Source organism: Sebastes umbrosus, chromosome 12, assembly GCF_015220745.1.
Source record: "Sebastes umbrosus isolate fSebUmb1 chromosome 12, fSebUmb1.pri, whole genome shotgun sequence".
In the NCBI taxonomy this organism is placed as follows: Eukaryota; Metazoa; Chordata; class Actinopteri; order Perciformes; family Sebastidae; genus Sebastes; species Sebastes umbrosus.
The window spans coordinates 26,084,108-26,109,809 of record NC_051280.1 but is presented as its reverse complement, the minus strand read 5'-3'; the positions used below and the strand labels follow the sequence as shown (position 1 = coordinate 26,109,809).

Genomic DNA, 25,702 nt, shown 5'->3' with positions numbered 1-25,702 from the left:
CTCATCTAAAGCACCTCTCCGTGCTGTGAAATTTGTTCTATTTGTGAGCTGGTATAAAGGTGCTCATCATAAAGGGAATAATGTCTGAAAGGAGTAGAGCTTTGTAGTATTATATTCATCATTCATCAGGTGACATGAGTTGATGCTTTCAGCAGTCTGTAATCATCAAAGTTAAAAATATGAGTTCCTCTTGTATGCTTTTGTGTGAACTGACACGTTTTTAACAGCGAGGCCAGGCTGACTCAGAGAAGAGTCGTGCTTTAACATCATAGACGGTGTTGTGTTTCCATCAGGTGAGTGAGGCAGGTTTTTATTTGCTTCAGTGGAAATGAGCACAGAGTCACTGCACCGGATCTTCGGCTTCATTCGGGTCACTGGAGATTTGCGACGTCCCGTTGAGGCACACACTAATAAAATGAAACGCAGCTGAAATAGAAGTTCAAATGGAAGCTCTGATCTATACAGCCTGACGCGTGAGACTTGTCTGTCGCAGCCTCGTCTTTAATAGTAATAGGTGCGAATAAACCTCGCCACCAAGCAGGAAATGAAAGGCTGATATTTTATGAGCCACCTGCAAATTCTCTGTTTTATTTCAAATCACACAGACACCAGAACTGAGGCTGTACATGTGCACACACTAAAGCATGTGATTGATCATTCACTATAAATGAACATACAAGTAGTCACACTCAGATGCACTCGCTTGTTAAACCTGCAGTAGGCAGAATGTTTTTGGCATCATTGGGTAAGAATTCCATAATAACCTTTCAGCATATTGTAATTCAAGTGTTCTGAGAGAAAACTAGACACCTCCTCATGGCTCTGTTTTCAGGCTTTAAAAAATGTAAAGCTTGACCAAGAGAGAGAGCGTTCCTATTGGCTGTGCTCTGGCTGGTTGGCGGTGCTTAGTATTTCCTCAACTGATCTCAACATGGCTGCCGGGTCACAAACTTTCTCATTTTACCTCTAAACAGTACACTACAAGATGTTTCTGAAAACATTTGAGGTGAGAAATAGGCATTACAGTAACAGAATATTGATTCATATTTGATCAGCGCTGTCTAGTTTGACCGTTTAATCAGAGTTTGTGAGTGATTGACAGCTGCTCAGAGACGGCAAGGCTCCAGCTCGGCTCTGATTGGTTGTTTTCCTCCGGTCTGTGAAATCTTGCAGATGCCATTAGGAGCACCGGAGGACACAGAGACACATCATTTTTTTCAGATTACCTGTCTCATGCATTACTTTTTAAAATCATATTTGCTCCAATCTCGCCTACTGCTGCTGCTTTAAATACCGCCGGTGAGATAAGAACTAACCCTTCAAACTCTCATTTCTAATGTGTTCTGGCAGCTGACATATGAGCAACATACAGTTAAGAGAAGTCAGCGGGGGCTCTGGAGGCGGAGGATCTCTGCGAGGCCAAATCTGCCTCCAACTCTGCTTCTCACATGCTGGAGACTCATTTTCATTTCTGATTCCTTCTGTGTGAATATGAGAGGAGTGTGACAGGAGTGGAAGTGCGATTCGCTGCTTCCAACAAAAAAAAAAAAAAAGGCCCACATATATATTTATAATCTGTGTGTCTATCAGTGTGAACACTAACACTGCTGTACCTCTCTGCAGGTGATGATCTTGTACTTCCACCCCAGCGTGTTTCGCTGTATCCTCCTGAGGTGGGTTCGCCTCCTGGGCTTCGCCGTCATGTACGGCACCGTCATCCTCAAGCTCTACAGGTACTAGAAGCACTGGAATCAAAGGAGTGGTAATCATCATATGACCGTTCCTGTATGTTATATCACCTTCCTGTGAATTATTCCTATCTCTAATATAGAAGTGAAAGCAAAAAAACTTGTCCCTACACCTCCTCTTCTCTCTTCCTATTTCCGTATATCTCCTCCTATCTCCTTTCTTCCCCTCTCCTTGACTTCTCATATCTCTTCTCCTCTCTTCCAATCTTTTCCTTTCCTTTTCCTCTAATCACCCCATATTCTCTCCCCTCCTCTCTTCCTGTTTCCTCTCCTTTCTTCCTATCTCCTTTTCCCTCCTCTCCTGCCCTCTCATCTCCTAGTCTCCTTTCCTCTCTTCCTATATCTCATCTCCTCTGCTTCCACCTCATTTCTCCCTCTCTCCTTGACCCCTCATCACTATTCTCCTATCTTCCTACATCCTCTCCTCTACTTATGTTCTCCTGTCTCCTTTCTTCCTATCTCCCTTTCCCTCTCCTCTCCTCTCCTCTCCTCTCGACCCATAATAACCTCATATCCAGTCCCCTCCTCTCTTCCTGTCGCCTCTCCTTTCTTCCTATCTCCTATCCCCTCCTCTCCGAGTCTCCTCCCTTCCTATATCTCCTCTCCTCTCCCCTGTTCCCATCCTCTATCCTCTCCTCCCATCTCCTTTCTTCCCCTCTCCTTGACTCCTCATCACTATTCTCCTCTCCCTGTCTCCTTTCTTCCTATCTCCTTTGCCCTCCTCTCTGAGTCTCTCACCCCTCCTTATGTCCTCCTGTCTCCTCTCCTCTCCTCTCATCTCCCTTTCCTCTCATCTCCTTTCCCCTCCTCTCCTACCCTCCCATCTCCTAGTCTCCTCTCATCTCCCCTGCTCCCATCCTCTCCTCCCATCTCTTTCCTCCCTCTCTCCTTGACTCCTCATCTCTGTTCTCCTCTCTTCCTATCATCTCCTCTCCTTATGTCCTCCTGTCTCCTCTCCTCTCCCTTTCCTCTAATCACCTCATATTCTCTCTCCCATCCTCTCTTCCTGTCTCCTCTTCCGCGCTCTCATCTCCTCGTCTCCTCTCCTCTCCTCTCTTCCTATATCTCCTGTCCTCTCCTTTGTTCCCATCCTGTCTCCTCTCCTGTTATTAACTTGCCCTATGAGTCAACCTTTCTCACTTTCAATAATTCATCTCCCTCTCCGTCCTGCGCTGACACACATGCATGCAGTCAATAAGCACATTTGGATTTGGACATCAGGTCTTTCTATATCTATTCAGACACACACTCACTTCCTGCTTTCCGGCTCCGAGCAAGTGTCGCCGAGATGGTAGAAGGGGGGTCAAATGCCGCCCAGAGTGTTCCCTTGGCAAAATTACCAATTAGATTTTTTTTCTTTTTCCCCGAGCTGGCTGAGTGTGAAGTGTGCCCCGGGGCCAAGCTCTTACAGCCCGGTCCGACTGAATATATCAGAGATAAGATAGATTTGTCACAGTCTGGTCGGTAGAGAGAGACGATAGTAAACAGAGGAGTGACCGTTTGTATGGTGGATATTTATATAACTACAGTGCGTGCTATCTTTGTCCCCCATATAGCTCTCCTTACCCAGCACCAGATCACTTTTAAACTGGCTGATGTGTTGCATTTTTAATTCCCTTTACAGAGGCGGAATTGTCTTGTGTGCATGCAGTGAAGATGCGGTTATAAATAAACTGCCTCTGCATGCATTCAGTCTAATGTTTTAGTTCCAATCGCATTTCTTGGACCATCTCCAAGCTGAAAAGTTAAAAAACTGACACCCATAAGAAAAGTTGTTGAACTTGTATTGAAAAACAAAGAAATCCTTCCTGCCCTCCGTTAATTTCTCCTGTCAGCCCAAGAGATATTACAACCTGAATTAAAACGAATATGAATGAATTGAAACAGCAGTGCCTTTTTTCTCCCCGATCCTTTTAATTCAAGTGGGCACGTTAGTAAGAGCAACAGCCGGGGGCGTGAGCTGTCAATCGCAGGGAGAGTGACTCACCTACACTGCTCGACATGATTTCACCCAGCAGAAGTCTCAAGTATTCTTCCTCCTCCCTCTGCCAGGGTGTTAAAGGTGTTCCTGTCCCGCACGGCCCAGAGGACACCTTACATGACCAGCTGGCGGGTCCTGCGGCTGCTGGTGGTGATCCTGTTGGTGGTGCTGTGGTTCCTGGTGGCCTGGACCTCCTCCGTGTGCCAGAACCCCGAGCTGAGCCGGGCCCTGATTACCGCGGGCCTCACCCCGGAGGGGCTGCAGTTCAGCATGTGTCTGCTGGACCGATGGGACTACATGATGGCTGTCGGTAAGCGTGTGTGTGTTTTCTGTATTTCTGTACTTACATGTACCCAGTGGCGGCGTGAAGAAAGTTTTCCAGCATATAGGGTTGCCTATATGGCACTGCATCATGTTTTCTCCAGTGGAAGGGCACCCTAGAGGGCACTTCATCATGTTTTCTCAACAAGAAGGGCACCCAGAGGGAACTTCAGCATGTTTTCTCTACTGGAAGAGCACTCAAGAGGGCATTTCATCACGTTTTCTCCACTGGAAAGGCATCTCACGTATTCGCCACTGGAAGGGCAATCTGGAGGGAATTTCATCACGTTTTCTCTACTGGAAGAGCACCGTAAAGGGCACTTCATCCTGTTTCTCCACTGGAAGGGCATCCTAGAAGGCCCCTCATGTATTCGCCACTGGAAGGGCATTCTGGAGGGCACTGTTTTATCTACCATAGGGGCATTCAAGAGGGCACATTTGCAGCGTTTTTTTTTCCGAATATGCGGGCACCACAACCCCCCACCCCCCCTGAGTCCACCAGTGCATATACCCGATGTGTAGTGATGTCTTTACAGAACAAGAAAACGAGTGAGGAAGTTTTGGTGCTGCTTACCACTTAACTGTAAGGAGCTTTTAGGCTTATAGCTTGGGGGTAGGCTGCTTGGGTGAGGCTAAAGAATAAATTTAGTGTAGAAACTTCCGGAAAAAGCTGCAGGCTAGTGAATCTGAACATTTTGTTTTGTAAATGCTATTTTCCAATGCAGTTTTTCTAAACTTTTGTTTGCCTCTGCATTGAATATTCTGTAGATTCACATTCCTAAAAACTAGCTTCAAATGCTACTATCTTGTATGCTGTGAGTGAGTCGCTCATTAAAGAGTAACTTGAAGGTACCCCGGGGAGTTTTTTGACTGAAGCAATTTTTTTTATGAGTGGGTTTAAAGTCCTGAGGCTCAACATGCCGGCGTAGACTGAGACTGATGGACACAGAACTGAGTTTTCAATAGTGTAGCTGCCGCCTATCATTTATTTAGGATAGTGCAGTCCACTCCTATGCTTTATAGAAGCTGATGGCGCCGATAGCAAATGGATTGCACACAAAGAGAGGGGACTGGTAGAAGTCGTTAAACTGCTTCTTGGAATTTCCTTAAGCACAATGAATCCATTGTTGTTCATGTGACAAATCATGTCAGACAGAAATAAACAGGTATTGGCTGGGGAATCTTGTATAAATGTGATAAATTTCTCCGCTTTGGCGGGTTCCTTGTTGGAGATAAATAGAGCCACCTCTTTAAAGCGAGGCATAAAATGCTCCCGAACACGCCGCCCGCTTGCCAGAAGACACGACTGCGCTGTAATTGGCCTGTTTATTCAGTGCCCTGCCCTCCAAGCAGCGCTTTGAACAACCTCTGCCTCCGAGCTTCAGGTTAAATGGATGTCGTTGTGAATTTTGATGATAGTGTCCATTGTTTGATTCACCTTTCCCTGATGGGTTTGCTCACAAACAGTTTAATGGATGAGGCTGCGTATTAAATTAACAATGGGATGCTCTGATAAACAAGATGGAGTGCCTCTCTTAGTGTCTTGGGCTGCCACCATTAAAGCAGAACACCCCCAGAGGGCAGGAGGTGCCACTAAGTCCCTCATTTGTTTTTACAATCCTTCACCACAAGCACGTCTCTAAGGACTTTACAGAGGACAAGCCTGTCTAGTTATAACTGGACAATAATCTATCACTGAATAAAATCGTCTAATGTATTATGGAACATTGTAAAACATATGAAAGCAAATCTAAGAGCGATAGCAGACCTCTCACCACAATCTAGAGGCTTTATTATCTAAACTGAAGTGAATGTGTGTCTGTTATATTGTTGCTGCTGCAGCTTCACCTTGACTGTCCACCCATACTACTGTATGTTCTGCTCTTATATATTTCACCCAAGCTTTTCAAGAGTTTTCCTTTCTTTTTTTTCAGGGCCAGTTTAGCTTATCATAGACCATATAGACGGTCGCCTAGAGCGCCACCTTCTGGGGGGAGCTGGTCACCCTCTAAAAAAAATATATATTATTATTATTATTATTATTATTATTATTATTAATAATAATAATAATAATAATAATAATAATAATAGATACAAATAAATAAATAAATGTTTATATGTATTTAATATATTTAATATTTATCTAATATATATATTTTTTCTGCATTGAGGTAACAAATAAATAAATAAATAAATACACCTTTCACCCCTAAAATCCAAATTTCTCCTATGGAACCAAAAGGGCCCTGTTATGATTAATTCATCCATAGATCATGAATGATATACCTTCCTACCAACATAAAATGTCAGTAAACCAGACTCTAAGAATTTTTTTTTTTTTGTAAGTCTTCCATAAAGTTACCAGTTTTGACCTATAGCAGTCCGTTGGGGACTGTACAAACATTATTTGGTGGATCTTTTCCATTTGCTTTGGATCCCCCACTTGACTTGAAATAAATTTGCAACACTCCCCTCCCCCTAATGTCTCAACTCAACCCTGATTTCAAGCTGAAAATGAATGAAATTACACATAGGAGTGGAATCAGCAATTGCCAAAATTATGGAAAACATAACAAATGGCGCGTTGTGTTTACTGAGCATTTCAGCAGCTCTGTATTTTTGAACTAAGAGCTACTAAATGATAACCTGACCAGCCAGATGGTTTGTTACACAGAACCATCTAAGAGGAATTGGAAACTGTTTGGAAAAGGGCAGGCACTTTAAAAAAAAATACTTGGCAGGTGATTGGATGAACCACCTGTCAATCAAACTCTTGCCGGAGCCAGTCCGGAGAAGAGCAAAAACATCGCCTTCAGTGTCGTACTTTGCTCTTCATTCAATGAAGAAATACTCTCCAGTTCATACAGTATATATCTGATGCTATTCAAGCAACTACGCTAACCTCTTCAGGAGCCGCCATTGTTGTTTAGAATGAACGCTTCTCAGTGTCGTGTCCCACACACATAAGCCACGCCCGTAGCTGCCAGTAGCTCCTCACAGGACAGACACAAACGCATTACTTGAAGCCTGACAAGATAGATTTTTGTGATACGTGATCATCTCATGACATCGCGAGAATCCAGCTGCCATGCAAGATAAACTAAATGAACCATCGTTACTGAATAAGTGAATGGGGCACAGTGCAATAATGTTCAAATCCCTATTGACTATAAAGATCTATGTCTAATTATCTTTAAACTGACATCTTGGTTCTACCAGGCACTAGTTAAATGTGAATTGGGAAATAACACCACAATACAGATTATGTATTATATGTCCTCTGCATATGGCAAAACTCACAGTTATGGTCCACTGTACACACACAAAAGGCATTTATGGAAAGAAAAGGATGAAATAAATTATAAATATATATAGAGAAAAAAATAAATCCCCCAAAACAATCAGACGAAAAGAATAAAAAAAAATCCTCCCCCTTTTCTGACCCCGACTAATAATTTTCGTACAGTCCCTAAAACGACCACAATCTATAACACTGTCAAGCTACTGACACGCATTAAGACTGATTGTATTGGTGAGAAGTTGCTGGTTCTTTCCCTCATGTATCCAGAGGGCCTTGTGTGTGTGTGTGTGTTACAGTAGCTTCCTAATGACAGTCTCTTGAAGCAGGAGGCAGTGATGGGCACCTCACTGAAGCCAGTCTGACAGCAGGGGAGGCTAATCCTGTTTGGAAAGAGGTAAAGGACAGATCCCTCAGAGAAGCTTGGTCTGCCTCTGAAAGCTGATAGACAGGCAGACACAGAGAGAGACGGAAGTGGCGGGGTGAAAAAGAAGAGTGGAGCCTGTGAAGTATGAAGCTTGGAGGGATGTGGGAAATGATGCAGAGAGAGTCTTCCACCAGCTGGGATGGGGGGGGGCTTGAGAGGAAGAGGAGAAGAAGAAGAATGGGGGGAGCTGGTGAAGGGAAAACAGCTAAGGACGCTCTGGAGACTCGACAGAGGAATCTTCAGAGGAAGTGACGGCGTGTTTGTGCCGTGACAGCGTCCCCCAAAACGCAGCACTTTATTAAATGGAATGAAACACAACAATCTTTGTGCGGTTTGTGTGCAAGACAAGATAGGAAATGAGGGATCCCCCGCTGCTCGCTGTGACAGCCAGTGAGAACACACTGGTGTGCTGAGGCTATACACTGAAGGACAGGAAGCACCCTGCAAAGCTCCCTTGGAGGATTTTAACAATGCATGCCATGCTTGTGAAAATGAATCTAATTGTTCTTTTTGGTAGTTTCACTTGTTTTGTTATAATGCTGACAAGGGAACACATGTCTAGAAATGAATAAATCACCCTACTTTGTGCCTTGAAATGCTGAGCAAAACGGAGCTGAAGCAAAACAGTATTGACTATGTCAACAATAAGTAATTCATTTGAATCCGCAATTAATCTGCATTAGTTGGAATTGTTATCCTTTTCCTTCTTGCAAGCAGCTCTCCATGCATCCCGATTCAGAGGCTAAGTACCAAGTAATTAGCGATGATTTATAGACTGGACTTATTCATGAATATTAATGGACTGTAATCACTGTAAAGACTTTATGGACTCATGTGCCAACACAGTATTGGCACAGTTCTTGGTGCTCTTGACTGCCTGCAAACAAAACAAGCTCATATAAAGCCTGCATCAGAGGAAAAACCTCTGACCTCTGGAATTTATATATGCAGTATATAATAACTGAACATATTTTTTACTTGAAAACATGTTTGTTTTTTCCCCCAGGCATAATTTTTTGTTCTACACCAGCGAGCAGCAATACAACATCTATTAGATTTAGCTTCAAGACATAATTTCATAGCTCCAAAATGCAGCCACCCTAAAGCGACCCTCTTCATCACATTACAAATAATTAATATTGATTTTTATTTTTGCAATTCTTTAAAATGCCATAATGAGCTATCTGTGCACATATACAGTAAGACAGCTGGCTTTTTAAATACATCTTCCCTGTGAATTGCAGTCGGGCTGTGTGACCTTGGTGAGATTAGACGATAGCAGGAAGGTGTCGACACACTGTCGAGGATGCAGCTGCCTCACTCGGGAGGAAACATTGCAAAAACACGGGGGGAACTCTTGCTAAATTTGGAACTGCCAGATTTGAAACTATATTATTGCTCATGAACGCAGGGTCGTGGGTCAACTTCTTATTTGGTTCATACAGTGTGTGGTGAATAACAAGTGTTGCTGTGTACTATCACAGTGACTCTGCATCCTACATTTTGCAGGTTTTCCCACACTGAGTCAGAGCTGCATTTCATTTCATATGCAAATTAAATACAGACTAAATGCTCAAAGGAATAGTTCAACATTTTGAGAGATACATTTTGGGATTTCTTTCTGAGAACGAGATGAGAAGTTCGATACCACTTTCATGTCTGAGTGTGTGCTGAGCTGGAGGCGGGAGGTGATTAGCTTAGCTTAGCATAAAGACTGGAAACAGGGGGAAACAACTAGCCTGGCTCTGTCCAAAAGAAAGACAAATCTGTATACCAGCACCTTTAAAGGGACAGTGTGTGGGGTTTGGTGGCATCTAGTGGTGTGGTTGCAAATCGCAACCAACTCAATATCTCTCCGCTCACTCCTCTCTTTCCAAGACCGTGAGCTGCCGAGTGCAAAACCGTGGTAACGCCGTTCGCCTCACTCAGAGGCTGGCTGGCTGGCTGGCGGTACCACAATTTTGCACTTTGCAGCTCACGTTACCGCAGTTTCACAAGAACGCCATCAGGTAACATAAAAACTTGAAAAGCTCTCTCTAGAGCCAGTGTTTGGTTTGTCCGTTCTGGGCAGAAACATGGTGGACTCCATGAAGAGGACCCGCTTCCTATGTAGATATGAAGGGCTCATTCGCTAACCAAAAACACAACAATTCTTAGTTTCAGATGATTATACACTAAAGAAAACATATTTATGAATATTATATTCCATTTCTACCACAGTAATAGACCCCCGAAATGCGACACACTGGCCCTTTAAAGCCAAATATTGAGTATATTATGTCTTATTTGTTTAATCCATATACACAGAAAAGTTCAAATAACATTTGAGATGAACTTTCAGAGTGTTTTTGTCACAGTCTGCCTGTACAGAGCCCTAAAGTATACTAAAATCTGTTGCTCACCAACCATTTTTGGCTAGCTGGGCGGGTGGATTAACTATCCTAATACCACAAATTTTAATTTTTACGTTTCGGTTTGTGTACGGATTAAACTTTTTAATTAGTGAGCTTTAGAGGTGCTGGTGGGCATATTTTGTAACTTTGGAGAGCCAGGTTAGCTGTTTCCCGTCTTTACGCTAGGCTAAGCTAATTGCCTCCCAGCACCAGCTTTGTCTTTAACTCGGAGACATGAAAGTGGCATCGATCTTCTCATCTCGCCCCAAGAAAGACAGCAAATTAGTGTTTCTCAAAAAGTTCAACTATTACTTTAAAGCTTTAGATTGAGTTTGGTACTTTGAAAAGAGACAAAAGTTTCCAGCCTCAAGGGAGGCATTTTATTAAAATATATATATATCCTTTTTAGAGGCTTGTCCCAGCTTGAGGGGTATACAAAGACTTACTTAAAGACACTAAACTTAATTAGGAAAATAATGAAATTAAAGAAAGACTTTAGATCTATCCTCTAACCCTCCTTGTGACCTTTTTGTTGTTTCGTTTGCAGCGGAGTTCCTGTTCCTGCTGTGGGGGGTGTACCTCTGCTACGCAGTCCGCACCGTACCCTCGGCTTTCCACGAGCCACGTTACATGGCTGTGGCCATCTACAACGAGCTCCTCATATCGGCCATCTTCCACATCATCAGGTGGGTGAAGGAAATCAGGTAGAACAGGCACATCCTCACAGAAAAAAGAAAAGGGGAAGAACAATTCTCTTACTTTTTTTCTTCTGTGACAGTAATGTGAAAATAGTGTGAACAATAACAAAGGGGTTTGGATGACTTTACCCCTTTCTTGCAGCTGTTGTTTAATCATAATCATAGAGATATTTGTGTGTTGGAGCGGGGCATTACAAGTGCAGAGCATGTCAGATGAAAGGCAGAGAGTTCACCCGCCCCCTTCATCAGGGAAATGAACAGTGTCAGCAGAGCGCCTGGGTAAGCCAGTTGAAAGGAGGTGAATAAAAAATGTCTTCCCCAGGCAGAGACGCAGCATAGATCTACTGTGCCGGAGCCCAAAATAAACTCTCCGTGCCCTGTAACTGACTGTCTGTCTTTCAGTCACAGGTAGCAAGTAACGTAATGTACTCAGACAACTTTTTATTTGAGTAACCGTCATATATTTGCTTGAACATACCTTGAATATGCTAAATGTTGAATTACACATGGGCAGCACTTCTTTGGAGGAATACATTAGTGTCTTTAAAGCTGCTCTAATTAAAATTTTACATCATCCAATATTAACAATAGATCAAATACTGTAATGTGTAATGTAAAAGGAGTTTTCGGAGTTCAGCGGTGAACTCAGAACCCACAGCTCTATGGAGCCTTTTAACATCTTTGGTTCATTGTTTTAATTTTATGGCCTAAAATCATTTTTATTCACCCTCACCGGTGTCGTTTTAAGCTGCAGCCCCTGGCTTGTTTCACCTGCCGCGCACCAAATAGCAGACAAAGTTAGCGACTACCTAGTGAACATAATGGAGCAGTTAGCAGCTATAAGACCTAGATGCTTAGCTCAGGAGCTGGTGGAGACTAAAACAGAGCTAAAAGGATAGAACATTTTGGACTTACTTCATCAGGTTGGCAAAAACATGAATAGCGTTGCTACATGTCTGCTGGATGTGTAATTAGGCAACTGTTAGTCATAATGTCACAAGACCAGAAATTTAGTAGTCGATACCAATAACAGTGAAATTACACGATTCTTGATACCAATTCGATACCATGGTAAAAAAAAAAAGTGAAGCAATAAATCCCAGGTACTTCAACATACACTCCTTTATTACCGTTTGCATACTGGTGTTTGTTAGGAAGTTAATAAGGTCATAATTCCTTCTCTGTTATCTATTTTATATTTAAACATCTCCTTCAAACAACTGGATTTATTCATGTTTCTTGCCAAAAACTAAATTTTACAAGCTAACATTTGTACACATCATGATAACTAGCTTTGCCCAATACTAAAAGGATAGAAAATATTGGACTTACATTCATCAGGTGGACAAAAACACGACTCTAACATTGCTACATGTCTGCTGGATGTGTAATTATGCAACTGTTAGCTAACATGTTAGCCATAACTAGTGATGTAAAAAAAAAACAGAAATGTAGTAGTCAATACCAATACCAGTGAAATGCCACGATTCTTGACACCAATTCGATACCACGGTCAAAAAACAAAAGTAAAACAATAAATCCCATGTACTTCTACATCCACTCCTTTATTACTGTTTGCATACTATTGTTTGTTAGGAAGTTAAACAGGTCATAATTCCCTCCGTCAATTTTATGTGAAAACATCTCCTTCAAACAACTGGATTTATTCAAGTTTCTCGCCAAAAACTACATTTTACAAGCTGACATTTGTACACGTCATGATGACATTAGAATTTAGCTTTGCCCAATACTCATTTTTATTGAATAGAGCATCATAAATGTAAATCAATGGCACTTTCCATGTTGAAATCGGCATGACGAGAGCTAGTTAACATTAGCTGTTAGCAGATGGTAAGCAGCACAGTCCCACGGAGCGAACAGCTAACGTTAACTAGCTTTCGTTCTGCCGATTTCAACAGATTTGTTATTCAAGACCATTGGTCTTGAGCCCTGATGTACCTACGGTCGGGTAGGAAAAACGAATACCATCAGGTTTTCAGAATTTTGGCATCGAGTATCGGTTCTCGTGACATCCCTAGCCATAACAACGTTAAAAGATGGTAATAAGCCAATGTTGTGTTTCCAGCTTGTTTAGCTGCCTTGAGGTGGCCAAAAAGGATTAGACAGACTTTCTTTTAATTCCCTCTATGTCATTTCTCACACAACAACAATGCAACAACAGATTTGGCTACAAAGTTTTAGAAGTCTAGTTTTTTGTCTCAAGACTAACAGCATTTTCTGCTTCGGATGCACTCATTTTATCGCGCAATTGAAGACAAACTGTGTCGAATGCTTTTCGAATCAGACCGGAGGCTGGTTTGATGAATGTTATTTTCCTACCTTCAGGCGGCCTTTTCATGTTTGTGTTGCATGGAAATCAGCTTGCAGGGACTTGAAACTTGATTGAGATGCACAATACATCTTTTCACCTCACAATACCAGTTCATCTCACAGTGCTGTTGGGTAGCACAGTCGAATGTAGGGACTGCTTGGAGAAAAAGCTTCTTTTGTTTAGCATCAAATGCATGTGGGAGGTTTGGAGAAATGCATTACTGCCCCAACTGTAAATGGTATTGTTAACGATTGAATCATCGTTTTGAACTGTAAAATCCAATTTGACAACTATGTGTGCCTCTTAGGAGCTTATTTACAGACAAGCTGTTTTTCGGGCCTATGTCTGAATGTGGGTTTTGACTATCTGAGTTGGAAAAGAACAGAGCTGCTTAAAGAATGGTAGTAATTCCTACATTTTTGCAAGACTCCTAAAGCAAAGAACACTTTGTCAATCCTATTGCAGTGGGAATAAATCCGGTCAGGTGTTTTTTTTATAATGCGTCTGCCGGAGCCCGTGGCATAAAATTCCATTTGTCACACTTTCTCCGATAAAACTGTTGGTGATTGAATATTCTTTCATTTAGGCAGCGGCCTATTGTGCTCAGTTGGAGAAAAAGGAAAAAGATCACGTCCTTTTCATCTGTTGAGAAACTGAAAAGTCCAATGGGTACACCTTCATCAGTGGTGTGAAACTGTTATAAATCAAGCTGTTCTCTCGCTGGCTGCGGGAATAGAACGTAAGTGTGTGTGTGTTTTTTCTGCGGCTGCTGCGGCCCCGAGATAAGGTTGTATATGTGTGTGTGGCGGGGTAAGGTTGATGAAAACACACACACACTATGCTTTTGGATATCTAATGTGGACTATGAATGTGAATGGGATTGTTGGGAGTGATGACAAAGGACCAACAACCTCTGAGCCACCTTGGATCTCTGACAAACAGCGAGGAAACAAATCTCTCTCTCACACAAACACTGAAGCATTTGGCACAGAGGAATCTTTTCACAGACAAAAATACACACTACTCAGTTTGATGCTGCCTAATAATTGCATTGATTTTGTCTGCCATGGTGTCTGGATTTGATTGGTTGTGGGAAAATTGGTGCCAAAAAATGCAGCCACTTGTTAGATCCTATTGAGGCTTTTGTGTACTTTTCACATTCTCCTGCAATAATTAGAGCTGATTAGCCACGCTGGCGCTCGTGAATGCAACAACTAACTATGATTCAAAAGTACTCCAATATTAGAAATGATGACATGAAGTGTTTAAAAGAAGCCACACGCTATCTAAATTTGCTGCTGCGAGCTTTGACACAGATTCTCAACATGTCTGGATTGAGTCAGTGGTGACAGAAATGGGACGCGATTCCTTTGTGCAGAATTACTGGATTTGGTGTTTTTGCTGATGGTGGCAGAAAACAAATGTCTCTGTTCAGCTCTGTTAACTTTTTTTTTTTTTATATGCAGCACTTTTTGAAACAATTTGACACATTGCTATACAGTATGCAAATAAAGATAACAGCAACAGATGGTTAAAATGAAATAATTAATAAGGTGAAACAGCAAACGGATGATTAATAATGATTGGAGGAATGCCATACATTAAAAAGGGACATATACTTTATCCTCTGCCTACAGTACCAGAGGATGTCAATCAGGCTGATAGGAGGTAAACAAACTATACATACAAGCAGAGCCGAACCATGCCAGGTTTTAAAACACCAGCAGTGAAATCAATTTTAAAGTCATCAGTCAGCCGGTAAAGGGCAGCAAGGAGGTACAAAATCACTCTACATACATAAAGTCTGCATATTATGGGTGCAGGCGATTATCTGGGATACTATTTGAGGAGATGTACCAAGCCTAGGTATGTTAGGTTACTATCCATATCCATCATATTTTCACTGTACAGGGTCCAGGTACAGTATGAATGCCATTACACAGCCAAGAGACCAGATGTTTGTAGTCTATAGGAAGAAGACAACGAGCCAAATTTGAGAAATCTTAGCAAGTTTTGTAAATTTAGGATACATTTGCCATGCTACCAACCCAGATAGAGTTATTTCATATATTGAGTCCAGCTGTGGATCACTGTTAATGTATAGGGAAATTTTACAGCCTCCGTTACATTACACACGAAGCTGAAAACATAACAAACCCCCTTTTTTATAGCATCAAATAACCAATTAAAACCAAACTTATCAGAAAAATGAACACTTCAACTTACATCAGTGTGATGAGAACTACCTAAAATGACAGAAACCATCTTTGGGAAAAATGTATTTGAGGTGTACTTCAACATTTTAGTTTGGCCCATGTCCCATCCACTAACATGGAGGGGGCGGGATTTATGGCCTATACTGCAACCAGCCACTAGGGGGCGATCAAGATGTTTTGGCTTCACTTTTGGGGAGCTGTCATGTCGTCCATCTTTATATGGCTTAGTTCCAGGCTTAAAACTATATTCTGAAACGTCAATGGAGTGAATGAAAAAGTGGGCAATCGCTATTTAGCCCAACATACTGCTACTTATATAATTTCCCCTCCGCTCTGCTTTTATGTCTCTGTACAGTGTTCAAAGTGGAGATTGCCTCGGGGTTATAGTAGTTCACATTTTGTTCTCCTCGTCCAGAGAATCACTAAAGGTTGCTTTTAATAGTGTGTGTCTGAGCATATTTCACAGACACACCAAGTACTCTGTTCAACTGGCTTTCAAATATTAACTTTGATAAAGTGCTGGTGACTGAACCGAATGTCTCCTGTTGATGTTTTCCTGCAGGTTCACTCTGGTGCCGGGGCTGCACCCTGACTGGATGCTCATGCTGTTCTTTGCTCACACTCATCTGACTGTGACCGTGACTCTGGGACTGCTGCTCCTTCCAAAGGTAACGCGCCATGAACCATGACGGTTATTAGTTTACTGGGCTGTCAGTGTCAGTGGTTTGAAGTAACGGAGTAGATTTACTCAAGAACTGTATTTCAGTAAAATGTGGAGGTATTTGTACTCGACTATATCAATTTTATGTTATTTTATACTTGTACAAATATTGTACTTCTTACTCAACTACATTTATTTGACAGATATATTTACGAGTTACTACTAAAAAATACAGATATCAAATATAAAACATAGAATAAAAAAAAAAATGTTTGTTCTTCTACTCCATTAGTCATCGAACAACCCCTCAGTTTTATCTTGTGAGCCTTAGGAGGGGCCCGACTGCTGTGTTGGAAACCACTGGACAAAACTACCCAACTGTATCTAAAGTAGATTAACTGGCTCCAACTCAATAAGCTGCAACAGTAAAATTATACTTACAAACCAATAAGTTAATACATAATAATATATCAGTCACAAAGGCCATTTTACAGCAGAACGAGTACTTTTACTTTTAGTATTGTAGGTATGTTTTGCTGATACTACTTTTGTATTTTTACCTGGATTTTGAATGCAGGACTTTTACTTGCAAGGGAGTATTTTTTTGCATTGTTGTACTCAAAGAACCAGTGTGTAGCATTTAGGGGGATCTATGAAAATGGAATATGATATTAATAAGTATGTTTTCTTTAGTGTATAATCACCTGAAAATAAGAATCGTTGTGTTTTCGTTTATATCTACATACGGAGCAGGGCCTCTTCACGGAGCCGACCGCCATGTTTCTACAGTAGCCCAGAACGGACGAACAAAACACAGACTCTAGATAGGGACATTCACGTTTTTTCGTTGGCCAACGTAGTTCTCCAACACGATTTGCACACGAGAGAAGTTTCAGTTTGTTGCAATCTGCAAGCTCACCAATAGATGCCGCCACATCCTACACACTGCACCTTTAAGTAAAGGATACGAGTATTTCTTCCAACACCGCTGTTACTTTACTCTTAATTAACAGAGGCAAACTTCAGGGCTCTACCACTAAAGTCCTTGTTAAAAACGTCACATAAAGTCATGATCTTGAGCTTTTTAGAGAACTACATTTGTGCTTAAGAATTTTTTTGCAATCGCATAAAATAGATTTTGTAGAGAAAGTATCATCATGCAAAGAGTGATTTTATTTAAGCAAACAAACGTTGGATACATTCATTTGAATGATTGCTATAATCCACAAAGCAGACTGTGAGCAAACAAGTGTCCATGAGCTTGAGAGTGCAAAGAGCAGGGGACATGAGGGCAAATGAGTAATCATTTCTCTCGGCTACAAAATATAATTTCTGTACTTACAAAACATATTTTGTTCTCTGCTCAAAATGTGTCTTTGCTTGCTCAGAATTAAGGCACAAATTTAATCCCATAGAGGTCATGTATTTTCATTACTTTATTGGGAAACTAATCTGTAGAGGAGAAGCAGCAGAAGTCGTACTTTTCTTTCTAATAAGAGCGTTTTTTTGGAAAATCCTGCAATTGTAATGGAGTTTACATTAATACAGAGAGATTTCCATAATGGCTACTGCTGTACTGTAGCTTGTGTACACAACAGTCCATTAATCATCTGAAGTTCATTTGATATTAGCGATGTAGAACACACACACACACAGATGCTCACAGGCACATTCGCAGCCATTACCTTAAACTCATTCAAACTGCGTTAGTGGTTACTGTAATTTAGCTGAGCACTCCCGCGGGTGTCTTTATGCGCAATCTCTCAAGTCTGATGGAAAACATTTAATTCTCCTGCTGTGTAAGAAATGCAATACACCATCGGCGCTCTCTGTTCCTTCATTGTTTCTTAATTAGGCACCTCAGACGTGCAAGTCAGTAGAGTATGCTGATAATTAAGCACAATGGGAGGATGTTCATCTTACACAGCGTCTGTTCCCGAATCTGGGCTAAATATTTGGTTTCTCTGCGTTCCCACGTTTGTTATTTGAGCAAAGAGGAATAATTTGGCCGTGATAAGTCAAAATCAAACAGATCATTACAGATCAGTCTCTCTTCTCAATTTAATGTGTTATTGTAATAATTCAACCTCATCTCACCCGTTGTTTCTCTACTTAGGAAGGAGGAGATTAGTGCCGAGCTGCATAAATTTGAATTTGTTAAGCACAATTTGCATAGATGCATTGGACTAAAGAAAAAACAATTGCAATAAACATTTTAATTAAACAGAGTAACATATATTTGAATGTGTTAACCCAGCTTTTAATTGTGATTTCAGCTCCATTAAAAGAACAGTGTGTAACATTTCGGGGGATCTATTAGCAGAAATGGAATATAATATTCATAACTATGTTTTCATTAGTGTATAATCACCTGAAACTAAGAATCTTTGTGTTTTCATTAGTTTAGAATGAGCCCTTCATATCTACATAGGGAGAGGGTCCTCTTCACGGAGTCGGCCATGTTGCTCCGCAATGTTTCTACAATAGCCCAGAACGGACAAACCAAACACTGGCTCTAGAGAGAGCCATTCACGTTACCTGTAGGCCACCGTAGTTTTCCAACAAGCTTGTGAAACGAGGTAACGTTACCACAGTCTTGGAAAGGAAGGAGTGAGCGGAGGGGTACTCGGTTGGTTGCAATCTGCAACCACACCACTAGACGCCGCCAAATCCCTTTAAAATTTAAACCTGTTGATATTGTTGGGTTTGACCTTGTTTGCTCCAACAGTCAACAAATGGAGATAAACTTGAATTAAGAAAACTTTAATTCAGAGTTAAACATGTATTTAGTGGTAATTAATGAATGCACTAATCAATACTATATTAAATAAATAATACAGAAAAATACAAATCTCCTTTAGTGTGCACTCGTCATTTCTTTAAGTTTAACAAAATCCATCGAGGGCAGGAAAGTAACTTTTCCTCACATAAGATCTATATCAGTAAACATTTTGCTGTGGGAAAATGTTTTTCACCTCCGATGACCCCTTTAGCCAACATATTTATTCTGTCACAATAAATCTAATCAGAGGTGTCCTATAGGCCAGAGTAATATTGTTTGAGAAACTACATTTCCAATAATGACATCTTTTCTCCCACCCTTCCAGCAGTCTTAGTGATGCCATTATTTAACCTTGCTCTCCATCTGTCTTAGTTCCTGTCTAAAGGGACTCAGGCCCGGGATGATATTGCCACCGAGGCTTACGAGGAGGAGCTGGACATGGGGAGGTCTGGCTCTTACCTCAACAACAGCATCACCTCGGCCTGGAGTGAGCACAGTCTGGACCCTGAGGATATACGGGTAAAGTAGCATTTAGAATCATGGCAAGATGATTCATGGAAGTTGATCATGAAAATATGAACCAATCCGTAGCAATGTAATTATTCGAACGCTGCCTAATATTTACAGTCTTGTTCCTTTTTTTCAGGATGAGCTGAAGAAGCTGTACGCCCAGCTGGAAATCTACAAATGTAAGAAGATGCTCGCCAACAACCCTCACCTCCAAAAGAAGCGCAACTCCAAGAAAGGCCTGGGTCGCTCCCTGATGAAACGGATAACAGAGATCCCAGAGACCATGCACATACACCGGCAGTGCAGCCGCGAAGACGGCAGCGAACACGGCAGCAACCGCAGCACCCTGAGGAGAAACCCATTTGAGCCGAGTCACCATGGTGAGATCATGGCTCCGCCTGTTTAATCTGGGCCATAGACTGTAAATACTGTATAAAGATGGACGACTTGACAGCTCCCCAAAAGTGAGGCCAAAACATCTGGATTGCCCCCTGGTCGCCTGGTTGCTAGCGTGAGCCCCCTAGCTGTTATGGAAAGTTAAAGTTACATCTCCTCTCTTCCACAATTTTCGAGCCTCCGGATCCGTGATCACTCAGAGCTGCTGTCAATCATGACGTTTCACCCCCCTTTTATAGCATCAAATGACTCATTAAAACCAAATGAACACTTGAACATACATCAGCGTGATAAGAACTACCTAAAATGATCGAAACCATTTTTGGGAAAAATTTATTTGACGTGTACTTTGACTTTTTCGTTTGGCCCATGTCCCATCCACTAACATGGAGGGAGTGAGATTTATGACCTATACTGCAGCCGGCCACCAGGGGGCGATCAAGATGTTTTGGCTTCACTTTTAAGAAGCTGTCAAGTCGTCCATCTTTATTTACAGTCTATGATCCCTAGAGCCACACTGCTAACGTGTCTAAAAGTGAACAAACTTGTAAATTATACTTAATTTTAAAATGTGAGGAACTAAGTCATATCAGTAAACTTTGATGCCATTTTATGGTTTTTAATTTTCCCCCAGGCAAACCTCGGGATGACTCCCTGAAGAACAAAGTCATGGGTTTGAAGAAGTCACTCAGCTATGACCACGTTTGTGACCAGGACGAAGAAACCGCAAGCCAAACTGGCTCGACTGCAGGAGACAAAATGACTCCTGTCGGAGGCGGTGGGGAAGGATCTCTTCTGGGTTCCCTGATTGGCCGGAAACATACCAAGAAGCAGCTGGAACCGTCCGCGACCCCACCGAGAATGGAACCAGCCGAGTCCACTGAGTCCGTTCCGCTGTTCTGGAAATCAGCCAGCGCTCACAACTTGACGCACGAGAAGAAACCCATCCACCTGCGGACCTCCATCATGCAGAAGTCTCTGAGCGTGATTGCGAGTGCCAAGGAGAAGATGCCGGGGCTGGCCAACAAGACGCAGAGCGTGGAGGACACCAGTAAGAAGGGTCTGAAGGGACAGGAGGACAGGATGCTGTCTGAGGTGGATGAGACCCCTGAGCATTACCCCAAGATGATCATCAGCCAGTCAGTGGAGTACTCCAAGACTCCCTTGAAGATGGGCATCATGAAACAACAGGTACTTTTTACAGATTAACATTTCAAATCTAAATTGATTAATTTATGAAAAGTGTTATTTAGGTCTAGTGCTGAAATGTTCAGTTTAGTAAACAATTACAGAAAATGTATGAAAACGTAATTTATGGAAAAATACTAAACCTTCTGTGTTTCCAGCAAATATAAATTTTTTACCTTGGAAATAGTTCTTAACTCAAAATCTCAACCTCCACTTACGAGCTTTTTCCAGAAATGTCATTATCATCTCAGAGGATGGAGACCCCCGTACACAGAGCAGAACATCTTATTAGTGTGGAGGGGGAGGATAGAGAGATTGATTGTTAATGAAAGTCCAATATACCGTCCTTTAAGCACTGTTTTTGGTCTCAACAAACATCTGCGGGAAGCATCTGGCCTTTCAGCTGCTAAATTCTCCATTATGTTCACCAGCTAGTTGCCAACTTTGTCTGCCATTTGATGCTGGGAAAGTAATGTACAGTCAGTTCATCAGACCTTTTTAAGTGAAAACAGCTGCCTGCTGCTGGAAGCAACACTGATAAGAGATTGAACTAAAGCATTAAAAACAATGAGATAAAAGAAGCTAAAACGCTCTTTTGAGTTGAGGAGAACTGTAGAGTTGGGTGGTATATCTGTCTGAGTGAGCTATTTCACATGCACATAGTCTTTGATCCATTGCCAATATACAAATATTGATTATAGCAGCTTTAAGTTATAGGACGTCAGCACTTACCACAAACTGTTTAACACCCAAAGATCTCTGCTGGTACACCCTAAAGGCAGGAAGACTGAAGTGGTGTATGATATCACATGCAGCAGCTGTGGTCAACACTACATTGGCGAAACTTCAAAAATCCTTCTCGACGGGCATATACGCCCATATACGACCACCCGTTCTCTCGACTCACGTGACAAATTTGACGTGATTTTGGTCATGTGAATACAACTAAGACATCTCCATGACAACTGAGAAAATATATCCTCAGACGAAGACCTTGAAATGCAATTGAAAGCGCTTGAAAAATTTAGCAAATGGATCTTGAATTAAGTTTTTTTTTGTCATAACTTTTGTTTTTTGCCCATCGACAAAATTTAGTGCAAGTGTCTGCCAGTATCTTCACTCTAGCTTTAAAACTTAGCCCGCTATAACCTCAGAAAGATTGATTGCGTTAATGCATTAAAGAAATTTGTCGCGTTAAAGTGCTAACTTTGACAGCCCTAATATATACAGTATACTGTATATAATATAAAAATATTTGATAATGGAAATAATTGATAGTTGCAGCCCTATTTAGCTCTCTAATAATTTGATTAATACAGCAGTTGACTTACTGGGTGGATTTTTTATTGCTTGATTTTAACAGGTAAGTGGCAGCCAGCCGTCCATTTGCTCCGAGACCGGTAGGAACCTTTATGACGTGTCCGAGGTTTGTCCCTGGGAGATGGAAGAACCTCAGACTCCCTCTGAAGCAAAGACCCAGAAACATGTTTCCATTGCTCCTGAAGAAACCACGACCGGCCGGAGAGGCAGCAGCAGCTCTGGAGTCAGCAAAGGTAGCCGGTCCCAGCAGAGGCCGAAAGCAGGTCAGTCCCCTTCCAACAGGCGCCGCTCCAAAGATAAAGGAGGAGAAAGGGAGGAAGGCAGGGAGACACGGAAATCTCGACCGCCAAGGTCACCTCTCCCTCTTAAGCCAGACGTCTGTCCCTGGGAATTTGATGAGCAGCCCATGCAGGGAGGAGATTCAGATTCCCTCTCCCCAGACAGGATCAGGCGTAAGAAAAGCGTCACGCCCACCGACGGGAAACCCAAGGGGCTCCACTCAGACCACTCCAAGTCCACTGGGAGCCTTTTGCAGCCTCCCTCCCTGATGGTAGAGATCTGCCCGTGGGACTACACCAGCCCACCTTCGCCTAAGCAGGAGAAGATCTGCAACAGCCCCACCACACACAAGAAGAAACGGAAAGGCTCCTGCTCGTCCAACCACAAAGCCGAGAAGGAGAAACCAAGAGAGAAGAGCAGAGAAAGGCGGAGCTCCTCCAGCAAGCCGGCGTCGGAGAGGAGACGTGTTAGCCAGTCGTCGGAGTGCAGCGGGCCACTTTCTGAGCGGCGGAGGAGCTCCACCAGAGACCCAGAGGCGGTGGAGATCAGACGGGCAGAGGTTTTCTCTCGGGAGACCGAGCCCTCACACAGCAGCTTTGCTCAGACTAAAAAATTACCAGAGAAGAAGAAAGAAAGCTCTTTGAGTACTAGTTACAAACCTGCAGCCATCAGCGGGGCAAAGGTGGCTGATGTATGCCCCTGGGACTTTCAGGAGCACGACTCTGGGGGGAGGGCATGATGACTGGTGTGATGATTGTATTCTTTTGTATTCACAGACTGACAGCACAGAGGACAAAGCTACCGAACGATAAAGATATAACGTTGCATTTGATAAGAACGTTTTTTCTCAAGGTGACCTAAGCTAAAAGAAAAAGATTTTGCGAGGAGAAGAACATTTAATCCGCTGTCCATTGATGCAACATAACTACTTGCTAAATAGCAAACATGTCATTGTACATTGCAGTGAATGCAACCTTGAAGTCACTTAAGAGAAATTTTTAGTCCGCACTTTTGCTTGCACATTTGTCAAACTTACATTGTATGTATGTTTCATCACATGATTTGTAAATGAATCATACCTGTATTTTACCAAACAATCATTTTTCACAAACAAAGTAAATACTTCACCTAAGAATCTTCTTGTTTCTCCTGTTACGCTGATGATATTCTACGTTACACAGTAAGCCATTGGAGACATACTGCGCTACGCTGATGATATTCTACGTTACGCAATAAGCCAGTGGAGACTTACTTCGTTATGCTGATGATATTCTACGTTACACAGTAAGCCATTGGAGACATACTGCGCTACGCTGATGATATTCTACGTTACGCAGTAAGCCATTAGAGACATACTGCACTACGCTGATGATATTCTACATTACGAAGTAAGCCAATAGATGCTTACTGTGTTATGCGGATGATATTCTACATTATGCAATATACCAATGGAGGCTTACTGCATTACGCTGATGATATTCTACGTTACGCAGTAAGGCAGTGGAGACTTACTGTGTTACGCTGATGGTACTCTACGTCATGCAGTAAGCCATTGAAGACTTACTACGCTACGCTGATGATATTCTATTTTACGTAGTAAGCCAGTGCAGACTTACTGCGTTACGCTGAAGATATTCTACGTTACGCAATAAGCCAGTGGATGCTTACTGCGTTACGCTGATGATATTCTACGTTACGCAGTAAGCCAGTGAAGACTTCACTGCATCAGATGCTGATGATGAAAACAAGCAGGCGGCAGGAGAAAAAAGTCCTAAGGAAAAAATAGGATATGAGCTCTAAGAAGCAGGACCAAAGCCCCAGACACAGCTGTGATGCCTTAGCTTTAGGCCAAATACATAATTCATGGCACGAAAATGATTTGTTTGATTAGTGAAACATGGGAATAACAATGGGTTGTAGTAAAGCTTCATTTTAAAATGAGAAAAACTGTATGTTTCAGTAAAAGTACTCAATAAACAGTATGTATTTTTCTAAAAAATAAAAAAGAAAGCCATTGCATGTGGCAAACTATCAAGCATCCAATAACTAAATGTTTATTGGTTAAGTCATCTATGACAGGGGAACTTTTGATGTTGTTGCTGATGGTATTTGTCTCCTTATGTACCACATGATGCTTTTGACATGATGTGCATTGCTATCAATAATGTACATATATACTTCAATTGGCTTGCAGTTACAGTTGCGCAGTACTAAAATATCCATGAGGCTCTCCCTTCTGTTGATATTTGTTTACTGTTGACTCGATGCCCTGGATGTTCCGTCTCAAAAGAGGCTGTAGTATTTCCACATGTCGAAAGTAATGCGATGAAGTCTTTCAAGGACCAAAACCAAGCCTGACGAGGGTGGATGATGTGAATAATGCATTTTTTTCTGTCCCTTAGCTGTCCATTTTACATCTGCCTGAATGCACCTTCCTTCAAATCTTTGCACATATTCAATCGCTAAAACCACGACAAGCTATGCATGGCCAAAGCTTTTTTTTTGCCACTTTCTCGCTGAACAGAAGATGAGTAATTTACCACTTCAACGTCATCTCCAACAACAACAGTCTGCCTTTCTGTCCTGTGATCAGCCACCCACCAATGACACCTAATGAAACACAGTCACACACGGTAGTCAGTTCAGCTTCATTACGGCTGTGTGTGCATGACAGTGAAATTACAGGAGTAATGATACACTCAAATTCACCAGAAGGCATAAAAAAATCATTACATATATTATGAAATACTTAAAGAGGACCTATTATGCTTTTGTGCGTTTTCCCTTCCTTTTCGTGTGTTATTTATTTTTGTGTGCATGTTAAAAGATCTGCAAAATTACAAAGCCCAAAGTCCATGTTAAAGGGAGTTGCTCTCCCCCACAGAAACACTGCTCCTGAACTGTCTGAAATGCCTTGACTGAAGTCCCGCCTTTTCTTCCGTAACGTTGTGATGTTGCCAAGTAACACATTTGCATAATACCTGCCTCACAGCTAGTTCGGCACGCCCTCAAACAAAGCTAGTTAGAGCGGAGCTGGAACAGAGTCCAAAGAGTTTAGATCAGTTGATCAATCACAACAGTGCGGGCCAGCTGACCAATCAGAGCAGACTAGTCTTTTCGGGATGGGGCGGGGCAAGAGCTTAAACAGAGCG

General features: G+C 42.0%; 1 protein-coding gene across 2 annotated transcripts in view; it reads left to right on the top strand.

Annotated features, from left to right (window-relative positions):
• The window catches only part of LOC119498394 (probable G-protein coupled receptor 158), a 71,964-nt gene extending 46,572 nt beyond the window's left edge, over positions 1-25,392 (top strand). For both annotated transcript variants that reach the window (XM_037787246.1, XM_037787247.1), the window contains exons 7-14: positions 1,624-1,733; positions 3,801-4,039; positions 10,716-10,854; positions 15,977-16,082; positions 19,230-19,376; positions 19,504-19,747; positions 20,398-20,954; positions 22,315-25,392. In XM_037787246.1, coding sequence (XP_037643174.1) covers positions 1,624-1,733; positions 3,801-4,039; positions 10,716-10,854; positions 15,977-16,082; positions 19,230-19,376; positions 19,504-19,747; positions 20,398-20,954; positions 22,315-23,289 — 2,517 coding nt within the window. In that variant the 3' untranslated portion in view covers positions 23,290-25,392. The remainder of the gene's footprint in view (positions 1-1,623; positions 1,734-3,800; positions 4,040-10,715; positions 10,855-15,976; positions 16,083-19,229; positions 19,377-19,503; positions 19,748-20,397; positions 20,955-22,314) is intronic.
• The last annotated feature ends 310 nt before the right edge of the window (positions 25,393-25,702 follow it).